Consider the following 17684-nt stretch of genomic DNA (forward strand, 5'->3'; position numbering starts at 1 on the left):
GCAAAAAGATCTCTTGGAATTTTGTTAGATTGCATCTAATCTATATTTCTTTGGGAAATACAGCCATTTTAATACTGTCTTTCAATTCATGAATATGGTAGGTATTTCCATTTTTTCTTTCAGGATGTTCTTAATTTTCAGCATACAAATCTTCCACAACCTTGGTTAAATTGATTCTTAAGTATATTATTCTCTTGGATGCTGTTGTAAATGGACTTTACCTTTTTTCAGATTATAGATAGTATACAGAAATACAACTTATGTGCACTCTCATAACTTGCAATTTTGCTGAATTCAATTACCACATCTAGGAGCTTTCTTATGTATTCTTTGTGATTTTCCACATACAGAATTGTATCTATATAATCTTCCTTTCCAATTTGGCTTTTTCTTCCTTAATTACTCTGGGTAGACCTTCCAGTATAATTTTAAATAGCAGTGGTTGAAGTGGGGACACTTATTTTTGATCTTAAGGGTAAAGTTTTCAACCTTTCATTATGTTAGCTGTGGGCTTTTTTTTTTTTTCATTAAAAAAAAGAAAGAAAAAAGCACACCCGTATCATGTTTATAAATTTCCCTTCTATTCCTAATGTGTTAGAATTTTATCCAATGTCTTCTTACTGAGATGACCATACAGCTTTTTCCTTGTCCTATTAACTTGCTACATTTGACTGTTTTTATACTGAACCAATTTCCCTGGACAAACACCTTCATTCTACAACAGTAGTCTCTCCTTTTCCACTAAGTTCTTTTACATTTAGGATGGTCCTCCATCCCATGCAGTAATAGTATTCACTTTATTTCTGTAGCCTTTTTAAGCTTGATGTACTAATAGGGTACTGTTTAGTGACCTATCAAACAGACTTTGGGTGGAAGAAATTGATATCCCACAATTCAAAAATCAGATTATATACCTGCATATGACCCCAGGAGCAAGTTATACCAAAATTGTTCCTCTTCCAATAGGATTATTTCCATTTTTATTACTTGCTTCATACTTTTTTTATTTTGGCTGTGATGGGTCTTCTTGGCAGTGCACAGGCTTCTCTTGTGGCATGCTGGCTCTAGAGTGTGCAGGCTCAATAGTTGAGGCACATGGGCTTAGTTGCTCCAAGGCCTATGGGATTTTAGTTCTCCAACCAGGAATTGTCCCCTGCTTTGGAAGGTGGATTCTTAGCCACTGGATCAGGAATGTCTCAGTATTTCCTTCATAGTTTATTGCAGAAAAATGATAAAGCACTGCTCAACCACCACAGACACTGACATCGTGAACAATGTAGGGGAGGCTTGCACCACCTCGAAAGCTGAATACAACCAGTGGTTCAATCACTGGTTTGCCAGTAATTTCCTCAAGGGGGATGGCTCCAGGGACCCACGCACTGGCCTCTTCAAGTGCTACCAGCAGTGTGTTTAGAAAGCAATGAAGGAGGAGATTCCTATTGAAGGACTGGAGTTCTTAGGCCATGGCAAAGAAAAACCTCAAAGTGCTTCTTGATCTTGACAGTAACTTTGAAAATGGACTCCTCAAATCAGGAAATTGAGGACCCTCAATCATATCAAACACATGAAGATAGCCATCAATTTGACAAATTTAGGAAGAAGTTTCCTTTCCTTCTTGCTTTTTTCTTACTTGTAAAAGATGATGAACCATCACTCTTTGCTTCTAGCTAGTTCTGGCAACTCAGTAGGAACTTTATGTGCTAAATAACGGTATTATTTGGGATTATGGTTGCAATACTTGGTCTGGGATCAGTTTTAGATATCTCATGTATATAAATGCCATTAGGTTTGTCAGGACGACCAAGGATTCCTGACCTTTTGAGTTATGCTTCAAAGGACATTCCATTACATGCACCAAACTAGGGTGATCGTCCGTAGAAGCAACTGGTTAGGATCTCTCTTTTCTCTCAGGGAGTGAATGCTCTGGAAAGGATTCCCAGTGTAACAGTTCCAAGCAATGCTTGAGTAGTTTTGTTTTTAAATAGTAAATTAATTGTTAACATTGCTGGTGGACTGCGTTAGCCAAGAGAAAGACAGCTTTTAACAGTTCCCTTCGTTAACAAGAGGTGTCAGATCTCACATTAAGATGTGAAAACTTCCAGAACGGTGTGGGGAACACTATTTTAGAGCTCATGGAGTAGTTTAGGAATTAAGATCTTTAGAGAGGCTATGGAGGAAGATCCTAAATTGTAAAGACTTGTTGCCAACTTTCAACTTTAAGATGGAATTGTAAATTTAGTTTCTAAAGAAAATAAAGTGCTGCTTAAGAAGTTATCTTGATTAGTGCCTTCCAAAGAGGATATACCAATTCACAATCCTCACCAATACAGTATTAAAGTTAACAAGATGGTTTTTGCCAGTATAACAGGTGAAAATGTCTGCTTACAGTCCAATTTTGTAATTCTCTTGAACGAGACTGTGCATCCCTGCAAATGAATACAGTATTTTACAAGGGAAAGAGCTAAGGATTAGGGCTAGTTTTTCCAAGGCAACCCTTCTTGATTCTTAACAAGCACCCAATACATCAACAGTTTTTCTGAAAATAAACAAACATACTAGGTGCATTTGTAATATTCTCTTAAAGAGTTTATTATAAACTAGTGTCACGGGCCACAAGGAAGTAAAAGGACTATGTACAGCCTTACGGCAAACAGGCAGGGAGCTGAGGAGGGCCAAGATGAGCCTAGGGCCTTGGTGGGCGCATTCCCGGGGGAGGGGGCCCTGTAAGGGAAACCAGACAATCCGGTGAGACTCCTCGAACAACGGCTTAACAAACAAACAGGTGTGGTAACGTGGCCCTGGAGAATCGGGCCCAAGCCTCTGTGGAGCTACTTCCATAACTCTGTGGCCAAGGTCAAAGAAGGCCTGAAGTAAGAGTAAGAAGTTTAGTCAGTGCCTGATCTGCAACTCAAATCCCCACCCTACCCCAGCCTCCCACACCCGGCAGTTACCAAATGATCAGAGGGGTACTTCTCTGGGGCCATGGGCTCCTAAGCTTATAAAGCTCAGTAATGGAAAACTATAAATACAGTGATCAGCCAGTTTGGCCACGGGTTAACTTATAGGCCACTATGGCTTCACGAAAAGAACACTGGCCTGGACACTGAGCTCTCTATGGGCCTGTTTCTCACCTATAAAACAAAAGAACTGATCTGCATCAGCATTTCTCAAACTGGAGTTAAACAGATAATCCATAATAAATAATACAGCAAAGCCTAGAGTCCCTCCTTAATTAATAGCCATTCCCAAACCAAAGGGCCTAAGACCTTTCTTGGTCATGCAACAAAATGCACTATTTTACAGTGACCAGAGAATACTGCCTTAGATACTGGAAGTACTGTGTACAGGGAGGTTCTCACTATTCTAAGAGGGAGGTAAGGTCCATTTAAGAAATGCTTGTTCCCTCTTTCCTTTCTGAACAAAGCTGTCCTCTAAGTGTTCACTTCCCTAAACTTAAGGCATAAAAGCCAAGAAGGTATGATCAAAATCCAACCTTCTCTCCAATTCCCAACCCAATACGGCTCTAGGGAATCAATGCCACTGCTACAGGCACTTACCTCGCATCCCTGGGGGAGGAGGCCGCATGCCCGGTGGCGGCATGCCCATAGGAGTTCCTCGTCCAGGTGGGATCCCCATTGGGGGACCCATGGGAGGCCTCATACCAGGAGGTGGGCCCATCATGCCTGCAAGAGAAAAATCCCAAGAATACAGCTCAAGGGTCCATCATAGCAGGAAAAGTACAAAAGGTAGCAGGAAACGTACAAAACTGTTCACCACATTCTAAGACAGAGGGACCATTCCACCCTTCCAGTCCATCCTAGCACTAGGACTTGAGCCAGAGATAGAGCTCTTGTCTGGCTAGTTCCAAAGTCAGTCAACCAAGCTGGATTTCAGAGTAATCCTGCTTAATTACACAAACTCGTCATTAGTTTCAGTCAAGGTTATGTCTCATCATAAATCCAGCTAAGGCATCTTCTATCAATTAACAATGGACTCCTCCTGGGCTCCTCACCTGGAGGGGGTGCCCCTCGGCCCATGGGTGGTGGAGGACCTGCACGGCCAGGTGGGTACTGGGTTGGGGCCCCTGCAATACTGGCTGTGGCCGCAGCTGCAGCTGCTGCAACAGTACCTCTTCCTTGTGGGGTCATCACCTAGGAAGACACAGGAAAGAAGTTAGGCAGAACAGTACAGTGCAATGCAGTGCCCCTCTCTCCTCTCCAGCTCGGTAAAGAAACAGCAGACACCAAATCTGCTGAGCTACAACTCAAAGCATCAGACTTCCTATCAAAACCTATTATGCCAGAAGAGATCAAGCGTGATCTTAAGTTCAATTCCTGTTTTCCAGGCCTAAGTTAAGGATGCCCAATCCAAATTAGATAAGGCATTTGCATGCTCAAACAGGACTGACAATAGGTTGTAAAAGCTATAGTACAGCTGATCCTTGAACATGGTTTTAATCTGCCAGGGTCCACTTATACGCATTCTTCTCCCTAAATACATACTATGGTATTGTGTACAATCTTGGCTTGAATCCATGGACATAATGAGCCAACTGTAAAGTTATAAGTGAAAACTGCAGTTTTCACCTGCAGAGTTGGCATTCCTAACGCCCATATTGTGCAAGGGTCAAGATTTCAAATGTTGTCATGGAAATACTTTAATACAGTTGGTCAAAAACTTTTCATGCATCTCTTACAGCATCAACATAATGCATAATAGCAAGCTTTCCTTTTTGCTTGACTCTCCAACCGTGTATGAAGCACACTGAAATACTGAAGCTTGACAATCACAGCCTAGTTGGTCATTCTGGACTCAGATCTTCACTCTATCCTTTATTTTAATTACAGAAGCTGGTGCCCCTTCCTCCAACTCCTCACCTGTTGGGATGGACCACCAACCCCACGGACTGGCCCAGCAAGTCCTGCAGGAGCCTGAGGCATAGGAACCCCAGCTGGGATTCCTCTACCAGCAGCTCTGCCAATCCCTGGGCCCCCAGCAGCTCCAGCAAGTGGCACTCGGGCAATGCCAGTCTGAAAAATAAATATATATGTTAATATGCTTGTGGCCTAGAGAATAAGAAGTACACATTGGAATATCGCTGCCAAGAGAACCCCTCAGATTTACCAGGCATCAAAACACCTTCTTTTAAACACTATCCATTCCTGTTAACACCACTCCTCCTCCATCCAAGATTATATGCCTAGCTGGCTAAAAGAACTTAAGAGTTTTAAGAGAAACACACACAACTCAACCAATATGCATTCCTATGAAAATTAAATAAACAAACAGCCAAGCCTCCACCCAAAAGGGTGTCTATGTTAGATCAGAGTTTTGACCTGACAAAGAGATGAGGTCTAGTCCCAGCTCTGATTCTCACTTGGTGGGTGATAGTGGGGATAGTGGGCAAGCAATCCCACCATTCTAGTACTGCTTCCTCATATGCCAATGAAGAGGTTTTAACAAAACTGGTTGTGGTCCTGAAGGTTTACAATTGGCTACATTAGAGTAGCAAATTCTACTGGAAATAGATAACAAAGCTATGAATAGGTCCACAGGCCTTGAATCAGAAACATGGTAACATCCTTTGTATATAAGAGTCTAAACAGAAGGAAAGAACTAGGATAAACTACTCTGCACTCACTTGAAAGTATCTTTAAGTCATTAACATGACTTTTGAATACAGCAACTGGAAAAATGTTTACAACGTTAAGTTAAAAAGCAGACTGATACATACCTATTACAAGTTAAAAAAAAAAAAAAAAACCCCAACATATATATATGGACAAAAATTAAAACAAGGTAACAAGATTATTCCTTTAACAAACAGTATCTTAAAACAAAAAAGGGAAAACAAATTTGGTTAGATTCTCTAAAGCCTCTTCTATTTCTAAAGGGAGGCTGATGTTAATGAACCAATACTGCTTGGAATCAAATGACAGGTTCACCACTTTCCAGCTGTGCCACCGTGTGCAAGTTACTAAATTTCAATTTGCGTCATCTATAAAGTGGAAATAATCTATCTCAAAAGACTGTTACATGGATTAACTACTGAAGGGCTTGGCAAACAGCAGATGCTTAATTAAATATTAACTATTATTCTACAACTATACAAAAAATATACATGTATTCTATTGTTTGGAGTTACAATTTTTTATGGTCCAACTTCCATGCATTGGGGAAGGAAATGGCAACCCACTCCAGTGTTCTTGCCTGGAGAATCCCAGGGACGGGGGAGCCTGGTGGGCTGCCGTCTATGGGGTTGCACAGAGTCAGACACAACTGAAGTGACTTAGCAGCAGCAGCAGACTGTCATCACATTAAGAACTGACCCAGGACACCTTAAGTGCCTCTTCTATTGACTATGTACATCAACTACGGAAAAGAGGACTTTAAAGTTACAAACCCTCAAATCCTAGTTCCTTACTTCTGACTTGCCAAGTAACCTCTTTAAGATTCTGGTTTATTATCTGTATAAGGGAAACAGAAACCAGAAGATACCTGTGAGTACTGCAATGCAACAGAGAATCCCACACGGGGCCCAGCCCAGCGTGGTACCTCCCTTGCACAAGGTTCCTGGCCTTGCACTGGCTCTCAGTTCCGACTTACATCTTTTGGAGGTGGTCCCTCTACTGTCATTGAGACCAGGTTCTCTCCTCGAAGTAGCACGAGACCAAGGACTCGCTTCTCTTCTCTCTCTGCTTGTTTTGAGTTCTTTGGTCTAAAGACAGGTTTAGGAGAAGAAACAAAACAAAACAAAAAAGCATTAGAAAAAGGGTAAAGTTCATGTTCACCTACCTAGGGGCCCTCCAAGACTTGTTTTACACTAAATCTGCTTACAGGCTAAACTTGTAACCTCCCCCCATCAGACGGTTGTGTCCCATGCCAAGAGAATGCACAGACCAAGAGACAGGACAAGATTCAAGAAAGCCCAGCCCTGGCTCACTCACAAAGCCACTGGGAAAGCCTTTCCTCAGTCAACTCTTTGTTGCCATTACCCTTTTTCTTCCTTCAGCTTAAGGCCTTAACAATGTCAGGAAGGCAGTCGAAACAATTCCTCAAGTCAACTGAATCCCATTCACTCTACTTACATGCAGTATCCTTCTAGTATTAATTCAACCCCACAGAACTATAACTCTGTCTCTCACCTCCCATTAGAAATAGAAGCCATAAAGGAAAAGGTTGAGATTAGCTACATAGAAACTACACTGCTATCCTCAAAGAACAAAAACAAATCTCCAAATATCCACAAGCAGAAAAGGATGAGCAAAATATAAACAAGATAAGACTGGGAAAAAGTAATTGCAACAAGATAGGGAAAGGAAAGTCAAAGCCAATATCCTAAAATTAAAGGAAATACAAAATACCTTGATTTTTAAAAATTACTTAAAGGCTTCATTTTAATGATTTTTATATAAATTTTCTGTGGGTGGTCATTTTTTCCTCTTCTTTGAAACTTATCTATAGTTCTTATTTTTTAAAAAAAGCATGTACTGCCCTTTCACAATTTAAAAAAAAATCCTTTCTGGGTACCTTAAGTTTTTTCTCATATACTTCTATGTACTTTTAAAAAATATTTTCTAATGGGCACATTTTCATTACCAGAATAAAGTTAGTCTCATTTAAAAATGTTGGCCACTCTCTAACGTGCCCCTGGCACTCAGCCATCACTACCATTTTCTGTCCTATACTTCTTGACCTCATGCCACAAAGAAAACAAAAGTCCCAAAGAGAATCAAAGGGAATTAACAGCCACTGGCAACACACTATGGACACTCCAGTGGCAAAAGAGAACTGGATGGTCAAGGAAATTACATAACTTCTTTGGGCCTCAAGATGCCTTGACTGTAAAACAGAATGAAGCACTAGACCACATCTTTTACTAGGCTAGAAGCTTAAGATCTGTGAGTCCTAAGACAGGGGAATTATCTAACAAATTATGGGATTGTATTCTCCAATTGTTTCTATAAATGACAACAAAAATCACTGGCCCCAAACCCACAAGGGGAGTTGAGCACTTACCCTGAAGAGGGTCAGAGGCTTCTTAAAGCAGTTTCAGACCAGGCTGCACTGTGAGAGCCCTTTAGGCTACAGCTTTACAAATAGGCAATGAGGCCAGAAAATCAAGCTCTCCCCCCTTACACACCTGTGGGGAGAACATGAGAGCCCTTTACCCCAGTACCCAGGGGCACACAAAATCAGAGAAATAAAAAGCCTGGCAGCCCTCCTTACAACTTGTACTCTGCTAGAAGTAAAGAGCAAGACTAAGGACAGAGATTTAAGAAACTCTCCATTTTTAATCTGCCCTGTAAAACAGGAGAGCAAACTGAGAGGAACCAGCCAGCTAGTCACCACCTATCACTTGCCCCACCCACCCAATCCACTCCCCATCCACTCAACCCCTCCCCCAACAGCCCACTCCTTACTTGATCTTCCTGAACTCATCACAGTCACAGAGGATCAAATTCATATGCTTGTCAAACGCTTTAAAGGTGCCAATGAAGATACGGCCATCTTGCAGGATACACCTCATCCTGTAGTCAATGTGCTGCAGCATCTTGCTGCTCTTGCCCACAGTCTGCAAGGAGAAATCAGCAGGAATGAGACTCAGCTCTTTTGGACCCACAAAACTGTTGTCCTTCCTTAAAACTTCTGCTGCAGCCTTCTTTTATGTTTGTTTTTCTAAGTATTCTATCTTTCAACCACAGCCATCTCCTAGGAATTCTCTCACCTGTTTTCAAACCTGACCTGTTAGTCTCCCTTTCCGTAAAATCATCTTTTTATATAACAATTGCCTTTGTCTATGTTGTATATCTTTGTCTATGCTGTAGTCATGTATGGATGTGAGAGTTGGACTATAAAGAAAGCTGAGCGCCGAAGAATTGATGCTTTTGTACTGTGGTGTCAGAAAAGACTCGAGAGTCCCTTGGACAGCAAGATCCAACCAGTCCATCCTAAAGGAAATCAGTCCTGAATATTCATTGGAAGGACTGATGCTGAAGCTGAAACTCCAATACTTTGGCCACCTGATGTGAAGAACTGACTCATCTGAAAAGACCCTGATGCTGGGAAAGATTAAAGGTGGGAGAAGGGGACAACAGAGGATGAGATGGTTGCATGGCATCACCAACTCAATGGACATGAGTTTGAGTAAACTCCGGGAGTTGGTGATGGACAGGGAGGCCTGGTGTGCTGCAGGCCATGGGGTCACAAAGAGTTGGACACGACTGAGGGACTGAACTGGATTGAATGTTGTATATGTTTCAGAAGTGAGAGGGTAAGATGGCTCCAAACTACTGAAACCCATGCATATTAGAGACTAATGGCCATCTGCCACTGTGCAGATTACAGGTGACTCCAGTGCTGTGGAACACCACCATCCCTTAAAAAGACTGAGTTAAAAAAAAAAAAAAAAAAAGACCTAGTAAAAGAGCTGGAATGGGACTGGCACTAAGAACCCAATCAATGAAGAGCCTGTTATCAGAAAGGAGACAATCAGCTTAGAAGAGGAGAATGGAACCCCCAAATCAGTGATTTGTTAGTGTGTCTCCAAGACTACATTCAGAAACGTTAAAACTTCCTAGTAGTCAGAGTGCTAATGAGTTTGAACACATAATGAGACTATATAAGCTGCCATACTCCTTAACCCAACAACCTTTTCTGCTTCACAGCCTGGCTTCAAATGTAGTTGTGCTAAAATAGAGTATATAGACCTCACAAGAGGACTGTCAAGTGCCCTTGGCAGTTACATTTCTATGAATAAACAACCTGGCATTTGTTATATCAGCCTCCCATCAGTCTGACCAGTCCTAACTCATCCAAGAGCCTTTGAGGTACCAGGCACTGTGCTTGCTATTCAACTCTGTGAGGTTGGACAAACACAGGTTTTCTGAACCTACAAATGCATGGATCAGAATCTTGACTCCTGTCACCCTGGAGACTCAAGTTATGTGGTGCAGTTTCTTTTACATGACCATTTTAACCAAACTGTAATCACAGCTTCTAACCACTCGGGTCTGAACCTTCACAGTAACATTTACTGCTCCATTTGTCTTCTACAGCTAATTCGCACTGGGCGCTCACTGGCAGGCACTGCCACAAGCACTACTTATCTCATTTAATCCTTAAAATCAGACTTTACAGATGAGGTCACGAGGCTGTAAGAGGTTAAGCTGTGCTGAAAGCTAGTCAGCCTGAATCCAGTGCCTACTCTTTTAACCAACTCTCTAAACAACATCCTACTTCCGGTTCACCCAATATATAACAGCTACATAACAGTTATCTTTCTGAACACAAATAAGTACGTGTCCTTTTGCTTGTTAAAAATCCTTCAATGTCATCCCTTACCACCAACAAAATTAAATAGCATGTAAAACCTTTAATAATCAGATTCCCGCCAATTCCTTCCACCCCCATTCTTCCCTTTCCCTCTAAGAACTTTCAACAATGCTACCCTTCACGCTTGGTCTTGCAGTCCTTCGGATCTATACCATTCTCTCCCATTTTCGCTGGGGGAAAGCCTGAGTCTTCTAGGACTCTGACAGGGATCACCGAGTCTAGAAAACATTCTTATCCCGCTCCCCGCCGTTACTTTTACTTAACGCTGAATTACCACTCCGAATTATGTTACCCGTGTCTCCAAATAAGAGTGAACGCGGTGAAGAAAGGAAACACTTCATTGTGTAGCCCAGGGCCTGAAAAGTCAGGCATACTCGAGCACAAATGTATGCTGAACAAAAGAGTTGAACTTTTCCTCCCCTCACTCATCCTCCGTTCCCTCCTCCCCATCTACCAGAATCAAGACTATTTCCTGCCACAAGTCCTTCCACGTCTTCCCGCAACTCCTCGGACCCTCACCCTTCCCAAGTCTGAGCCTCTCACCGGGTCTTCTCAGTCCTTCCACGGCGCTAGTGCCTGCTCAGAAGTCCCGTCGTCCCCCCCCCCCCCCCAACACACACACAAATATGCCGCCAAGTTTACTCAGCGCCTATGGGATCCCAAGCACTAAGGCCACAGCGGCTTGGAGAGCCCCAGCGCTACCGTGGCGCGCACCAAGCGACTCTAGCCTCGGTCCCTTATTTCCAGCCTTCTCGCCACCCCCGCTCCCCCACCGCCCAGTCCACCGAGGGACGACGGTGTGAATCTCCTACCCAGAAGGAGGCGCCGCGGCCCGGGCCTTCACCCTCTGAGCGGCCAACCCATGACCTCCTTCCCGGTTAATCACGATCCCCACCCCACAAGAGACTCAGGAGCTCCCGTGCTGCTGGTCTGCATCTCCTCACCATGGTGGCGGTTCTGATGGCTCGGATTCCCGCCGGATTCGCCTTCTCGGAGGCCTAGAAGCCCGCAGGCAACTCGCTTCCCGCCGCCGCTACCGGAAATACAACCGCGGGCAAAATGGGGTCGGGCAGAAAGCTGCTTCCGGTCCCGGACTTGGGCCTTGAGTTCCGGCTGAGGCGCTGAGTTATGAGCTTAGAGCAGGGCGGAGCTTTGGGCGGTGCTATCTTCGGTTCCTCTTTGTTGGACAGCTTCCTAGCTTCAGTCGGTACTAGACCTGCTCCTCTTCACCCTCTCTACCCATTCTCCCGCGTCACAGCCCGTTAACTTTCGGTCCTCATCTCCCAGCACTTTATCCCGGCTGTCTTGTCTACAGGACTTTCTTGGTAGTTCAGCTGGTAAAGAATCTGCCTGTAATGCAGGAGACCCCTGTTTGATTCCTGGGTCGGGAAGATCCCCTGGAGAAGGGATGGGCTACTCACTCCGATACTCTGGCCTGGAGAATTCCATGAACTGTATCAGTCCATGGAGTCGCAGAGTCAGACACCACTGGGCGACTTTCACTTTCATCTCTTGTCTACAGCCACAGTCCCTGCTTTTCCGTGAACTTACTCGACCTGCTTCTGCTCAGCACCTTTGCATGTGCTGTTGCCTCTGCCTAGAATGCTAACTCACCTTCATGAATTAAGCTCAAGTAACGTTTTCCCACTGAGGGCTTTCCTGGCCGTCCTTTTCTAAAACTGAAACCTTCCCACCCATCCCTGTTTTATTAACATCTTTCTCCTTAACACTGATTGCTAACATACTGCATGTGTGTTATTTTATCCCTCCGCATTAGAATGTGAGTTCAAAGAATATGAATTTTTCTTTGTGCATTGTTCATTGCTGTAGTGCCTAGAAGAACACTGCTTAGCACAAAACAAGGGCTTAATAAATATTTGAATGAATGAATATATCAGTCAATCCCATCCAGTCCCATGACTTTTTTTCAATAATAACCTTTACTAAAATGTCCTAACACACACACAAAAAATGTATTTCCAATGCATTACAGAAAATATGACCATTCAGGTAAAGACATAAAAAAGAAAATTAATATTTTAATTTTTTTACATTTTGAATTTCCATAAATTTTTTTTGTAATTTTGAGATTTGGACAAAATCTGTACTTTAGTTAATAATACTGTATCACATGATAATTTTCTTGTTTTTTGGCAACATAATATTTATTTATATATTCAGAATTGAATTAGAAGTGTCAAGCCTAATTCAAATTTTTTTAATCACTAAGATAATAAACTTTTTAGACTTTTTTTCTAGATGCCAAAATACATGGCAGTATTTCAGAATTTTAAGTGAATATAAATTAGAAGTCTAGCATTCTATTCAGACTAAGTTAAACAAGTGGAATCAAAATGTCAAATTTTTTATTTAGGCAAAAATTCACAAGTTTTCTAAAATATGTATATATTATATTATACATACTATTAATATATATATTTATGTATACAAAAGCTTTTCTACTATGCTTGGTAAAGTCTTGAGAAAGAATGTCAAAAAAAAAAAAGAGAGAGAGAGAAATTGGAAAACATAAACTAAAAGAAATGGGAGCACCAAATATGAAATAGAAAAAGTGAAACAAACTAGATAAAAGAAAAAATAATCATATAGTCCACTTGTTTTTAAACATGGCTACTCATTAGAAACACATCTGGAGCTGTGAAGGAAAAAGAGCAATACCTGGGCATTTGTATTTTTCAAAAAATTCCAAGATAATTGTGACATGCATCTGGATTTTAAAAAGTGACTACAGGTTTTTCTGTTAAATGGTACTTTTACTGATACAGAATTCTACTATTTTCTGTTGACTAATCATGATGCAATTATTGTATTAAGCAAAAAGCACAATAGTAGAAGACGTTTATCAGTTTTCACAATCAGTAGCCAGACAAAAAATAAAAGATTATTGCAATTACAAGCCATAATGGAAACATGATTAACCTAATACCAAATAATTACATCCAGTTTGGAGGGTTAGGTAGAGTGATGTGGGATTGTATATTTGTGTCATACATGTATTTCTGAGTAAGTCTGTACATATAAAATTTACATATCACTTATGAAGTTTGTAAATTTCATTTATAAGCAGGTGAGTGATTTTGAGCTTGATTTCACATACATTGACTAATTTAGATCAGCTATACTCTAACTCTTAGCAAGGAGAGATAAGAAAGCCTCCCTCGGCAATCAATGCAAATAGAGGAAAACAAAAGAATGGGAAAGACTAGAGATCTCTTCAAGAAATTAGAGATACCAAGGGAACATTTCATGCAAAGATGGGTTCGATACAGGACAGAAATGGTATGGACCTAACAGAAGCAGAAGATATTAAGAAGAGGTGGCAAGAATACACAGAAGAACTGTACAAAAAAGATCTTCACAACCCAGATAATCACGATGTTGTGATCACTCACCTAGAGCCAGACATCCTGGAATGTGAAGTCAGTGGGCCTTAGAAAGCATCACTACAAACAAAGCTAGTGGAGGTGATGGAATTCCAGTTGAGCTATTTCAAATCCTGGAAAATGATGCTGTGAAAGTGCTGCACTCAATAGGCTACCAAATTTGGAAGACTCAGCAGTGGCCACAGGACTGGAAAAGGTTAGTTTTCATTCAAATCCCAAAGAATGCTCAAACTACCACACAATTGCGCTCATCTCACATGCTAGTAAAGTAATGCTCCAAATTCTCCAAGCCAGGCTTCAGCAATATGTGAACTGTGAACCAGATGTTCACGGTTTTAGATGTTCAAAACTGTGATGTTCAAGCTGGTTTTAGAAAAGGCAGAAGAACCAGAGATCAAATTGCCAACATCCGCTGGATCATGGAAAAAAGAAGAGAGTTCCAGAAAAACATCTATTTCTGCTTTATTGACTATGCCAAAGCCTTTGACTGTGTGGATCACAATAAACTGTGGAAAATTCTCAAAGAGATGGGAATACCAGACCACCTGACCTGCCTTTTGAGAAACCTGTATACAGGTCAGGAAGCAACAGTTAAAACTAGAGATGGAACAACAGACGGGTTCCAAATAGGAAAAGGAATACATCAAGGCTGTATATTGTCACCCTGCTTATTTAACTTCTATGCAGAGTACATCATGAGAAACGCTGGACTGAAAGAAACACAAGCTGGAATCAAGATTGCCGGGAGAAATATCAATAACCTCAGATATGCAGATGACACCACCCTTATGGCAGAAAGTGAAGAGGAACTAAAAAGCCTCTTGATGAAAGTGAAAGAGGAGAGTGAAAAAGTTGGCTTAAAGCTCAACATTCAGAAAACAAAGATCATGGCAGCCAGTCCCATCACTTCATGGCAAATAGATGGGGAAACAGTGGAAACAGTGTCAGACTTTATATTTTGGGGCTCCAAAATCACTGCAGATGGTAATTGCAGCCATGAAATTAAAAGACGCTTACTCCTTGGAAGGAAAGTTATGACCAACCTAGATAGCATATTGAAAAGCAGAGACATTACTTTGCCAACAAAGGTCCGTCTAGTCAAAGCTATGGTTTTTCCAGTGGTCATGTATGGATGCGAGAGTTGGACTGTGAAGAAAGCTGAGTGCCGAAGAATTGATGCTTTTGAACTGTGATGTTGGAGAAGACTCTTGAGAGTCCCTTGGACTGCAAGGAGGTCCAACCAGTCCATTCTAAAGGAGATCAGTCCTGGGTGTTCTTTAGAAGGACTGATGCTAAAGCTGAAACTCCAGTACTTTGGCCACCTCATGCGAAGAGTTGACTCATTGGAAAAGACTCTGATGCTGGGAGGGACTGGGGGCAGAAGGAGAAGGAGACGACCAAGGATGAGATGGCTGGATGGTATCACCGACTTGATGGACATGAGTTTGGGTGAACTCTGGGAGTTGGTGATGGGCAGGGAGGCCTGGCGTGCTGCAATTCATGGGGTCGCAAAGAGTCAGACAAGACTGAGAGACTGAAATGAACTGAATACTCTAACTGCCTAAGAAGTTACAGTTACTCTGGAAAATAATGTCTGATCCTGAGCTTGTATTTATTAATATGTTGCTTAATTTTGACTAAATACACTGTAACTCACCTTAAGGAGAAGGGAACTGGGAAGATTACTGATTGGCTCTGGTTCCAGTAGTTTTGTTGGCACCCCGTTAAAAGTACTTGTGAATGTAAGGACTTGTCTTCTGCAGGGAAAAGTAGCAACTTAAGACTATGGGACAAGGGGCACATATATAGCAGAATATGGGGACAGTCACTAGCAGCACAAGTTGACACTAGACTCTGGATCTTAAATGGGGACTCAGCATCTGGAAGAGGGATAGGGACTCAGGCTCTGGGGCCAGCAGTGAGTTCTCATCCTCTGGAGAGAAAGGCGCACTGCCTCTCAGGTGAGAGCTGGGGACTGCCTGTGGAGCCAAAGTCCAGACTCAGCCTCTAGAAGGAGGAGTATGGGCCTAACCTCTAATGAGAGCTCTGAGGACCTAGCTTCTGGATGGAGAAGCAGAGACCGACCCAGATGAGAGAAGCAGGATGTAGTCTCTGTGGCATCAGGTGACCTCTGCAGCCAAAACTGGGGTTCAGCCTCTGTAAGGGGATGTGTGGACCTAGCCAGTAGGGCATGTGTGGGAACTTAGCCTCTAGATGGAGAAGTGGGGTCTTTAACTTCTGGTGCGGGGAGTGGGGTCTTGGCTTCTGAAATGGGAGAGTAGGACTTAGTTTCTGGAGCTGAAATATGGACTCAGCCTCTGGAGGGGGACAGAGAGCTGAAATTTTGGCAGCAGTCAAATCAGCTTCTGTCTGTCATGAGGAAAAGAGTGGCCTTTGTGCCAGGCCTGAGGAGCTCCCCCTGGTGACTGAGGGAAGCAGGAAATTTTGAGATCAATGTGTTTTCTGAGCTTGTTTGCATACATAAAATTTACAAAGTACTTCTGAAGCTGTTTGAAATGAATGAATGATTTTTATCTTGATTTCACATAAACTCTTAGATACACTCTAAGTTATCCCAAGAAGGTCATTTTGATTACACTTGAGTGTGTACTAGTTTTAATATATCAACTGTTAAATATGAGTATCTCTAAGGAGCAATAAGAAATTTCATTTGAAATAAATGAGTGATTTTGAGCTTGATTTCACCTACAATGCTTAAAATTGACTATATTTACTCTGATTCCTCACAAGGTAAATTAAAGAATAATGACATATTCCCTAATACTGCTTGCTGCTGCTGCTGCTAAGTCGCTTCAGTCGTGTCCGACTCTGTGCAACCCCATAGACAGCAGCCCACCAGGCTCCCCCGTCCCTGGGATTCTCCAGGCAAGAACACCGGAGTGGGTTGCCATTTCCCTCTCCAATGCATGAAAGTGAAAAGTGAAAGTGAAGTAGCTCAGTCGCGTCCGACTCTTAGCGACCCCATGGACTGCAGCCCACCAGGCTCCTTGGCCCATGGGATTCTCCAGGCAAGAGCACTGGAGTGGGTTGCCATTGCCTTCTCCTCTAATACTGCTTAGATTTCTCTAAATTAGTTCTACCTCATTCTTATTTGCTCTCTCTCACCATTAGAAATTTCCTTAGAGGGCAATGTCTGATTCTTAGATTGTTTATAAACATACTGTTTGTAGGCATGCTGTTTATTTGTACACATAGGGTAATTTCATCTTTATTTTCACTAACTCAACATAATAAGGAACTTTTGATTTATATAAGTAAAAGTGTATGATTAACACACTACTTAATCTACTTAATTTGCTATAAATTAATCTTAATTTGCTTTAATTTGCACAAAAATAGTACTTTTGAGTGATGATGTGTTTCTGAACTTATTTGCACATAAAAATATTTTTTCTTAATTTTTTTCTAAATATATATATTTTTTATTGAAGTATAGTTGGCTTACAGTGTTTCAGATGCACAACAAGATGATTCTATTATACATATACACATATATTATTTTGAAATTATTTTCCATTACAGGTTATTATAAGATATTGGCTATGGTTCCCTTTGTTATACAGTAAACCTTTCTTTTTGTTGCATATCTATTTTTAGTTAGAAATCTAGCATTCTATTCATACTAAGTCAAACAAGTGGAATCAAAATGTCATAAATTTTTTTCGTTAGGCAAAAATTCATAAATTTTCTAATATATATATTATACATGTTATTTATATATATATATGTATACAAAAGCTTTTCTACTACACTTGATGAAGGCTTAAGAAAGAACACTTTAAAAAAAAGAAGAGATGGAGAAAATGAAAAACAAACTAAATGAAATGGAAGCACTGAATATGAAATAGAAAAAGTGAAACAAACTAGATAAAAGTAAAAGATCAGCATATAGTCCAATTGTTTTTAAACATGACTGCTCATTAC

At 41.5% G+C, this 17684-nt stretch overlaps 1 protein-coding gene and 1 pseudogene across 2 annotated transcripts; one reads left to right on the top strand and one right to left on the bottom strand.

Moving 5' to 3' along the window:
* The first annotated feature begins 1228 nt into the window (after nt 1-1228).
* LOC102391474 lies at nt 1229-1495 on the top strand (annotated as a pseudogene).
* A 1065-nt stretch (nt 1496-2560) lies between these two features.
* SNRPB (small nuclear ribonucleoprotein polypeptides B and B1) lies at nt 2561-11438 on the bottom strand. Of its 2 annotated transcripts, none has more exons than XM_006044872.3 (7): nt 11280-11438; nt 8424-8575; nt 6607-6718; nt 4878-5030; nt 4013-4151; nt 3558-3683; nt 2561-2721 (listed from the first exon to the last, which is right to left on the bottom strand). In XM_006044872.3, exons 1-7 carry the CDS (start codon nt 11280-11282, stop codon nt 2684-2686), a joined length of 723 nt encoding a protein of 240 aa, XP_006044934.1. In that variant the 5' UTR covers nt 11283-11438; the 3' UTR covers nt 2561-2683. The 2 variants fall into 2 exon arrangements, with proteins under 2 accessions (XP_006044934.1, XP_006044935.1); XM_006044873.3 differs by having other exon boundaries at nt 2561-2865.
* Between the last annotated feature and the right edge of the window lie 6246 nt (nt 11439-17684).

This window comes from Bubalus bubalis, chromosome 14 (assembly GCF_019923935.1).
Source record: "Bubalus bubalis isolate 160015118507 breed Murrah chromosome 14, NDDB_SH_1, whole genome shotgun sequence".
Lineage (NCBI taxonomy): Eukaryota > Metazoa > Chordata > Mammalia > Artiodactyla > Bovidae > Bubalus > Bubalus bubalis.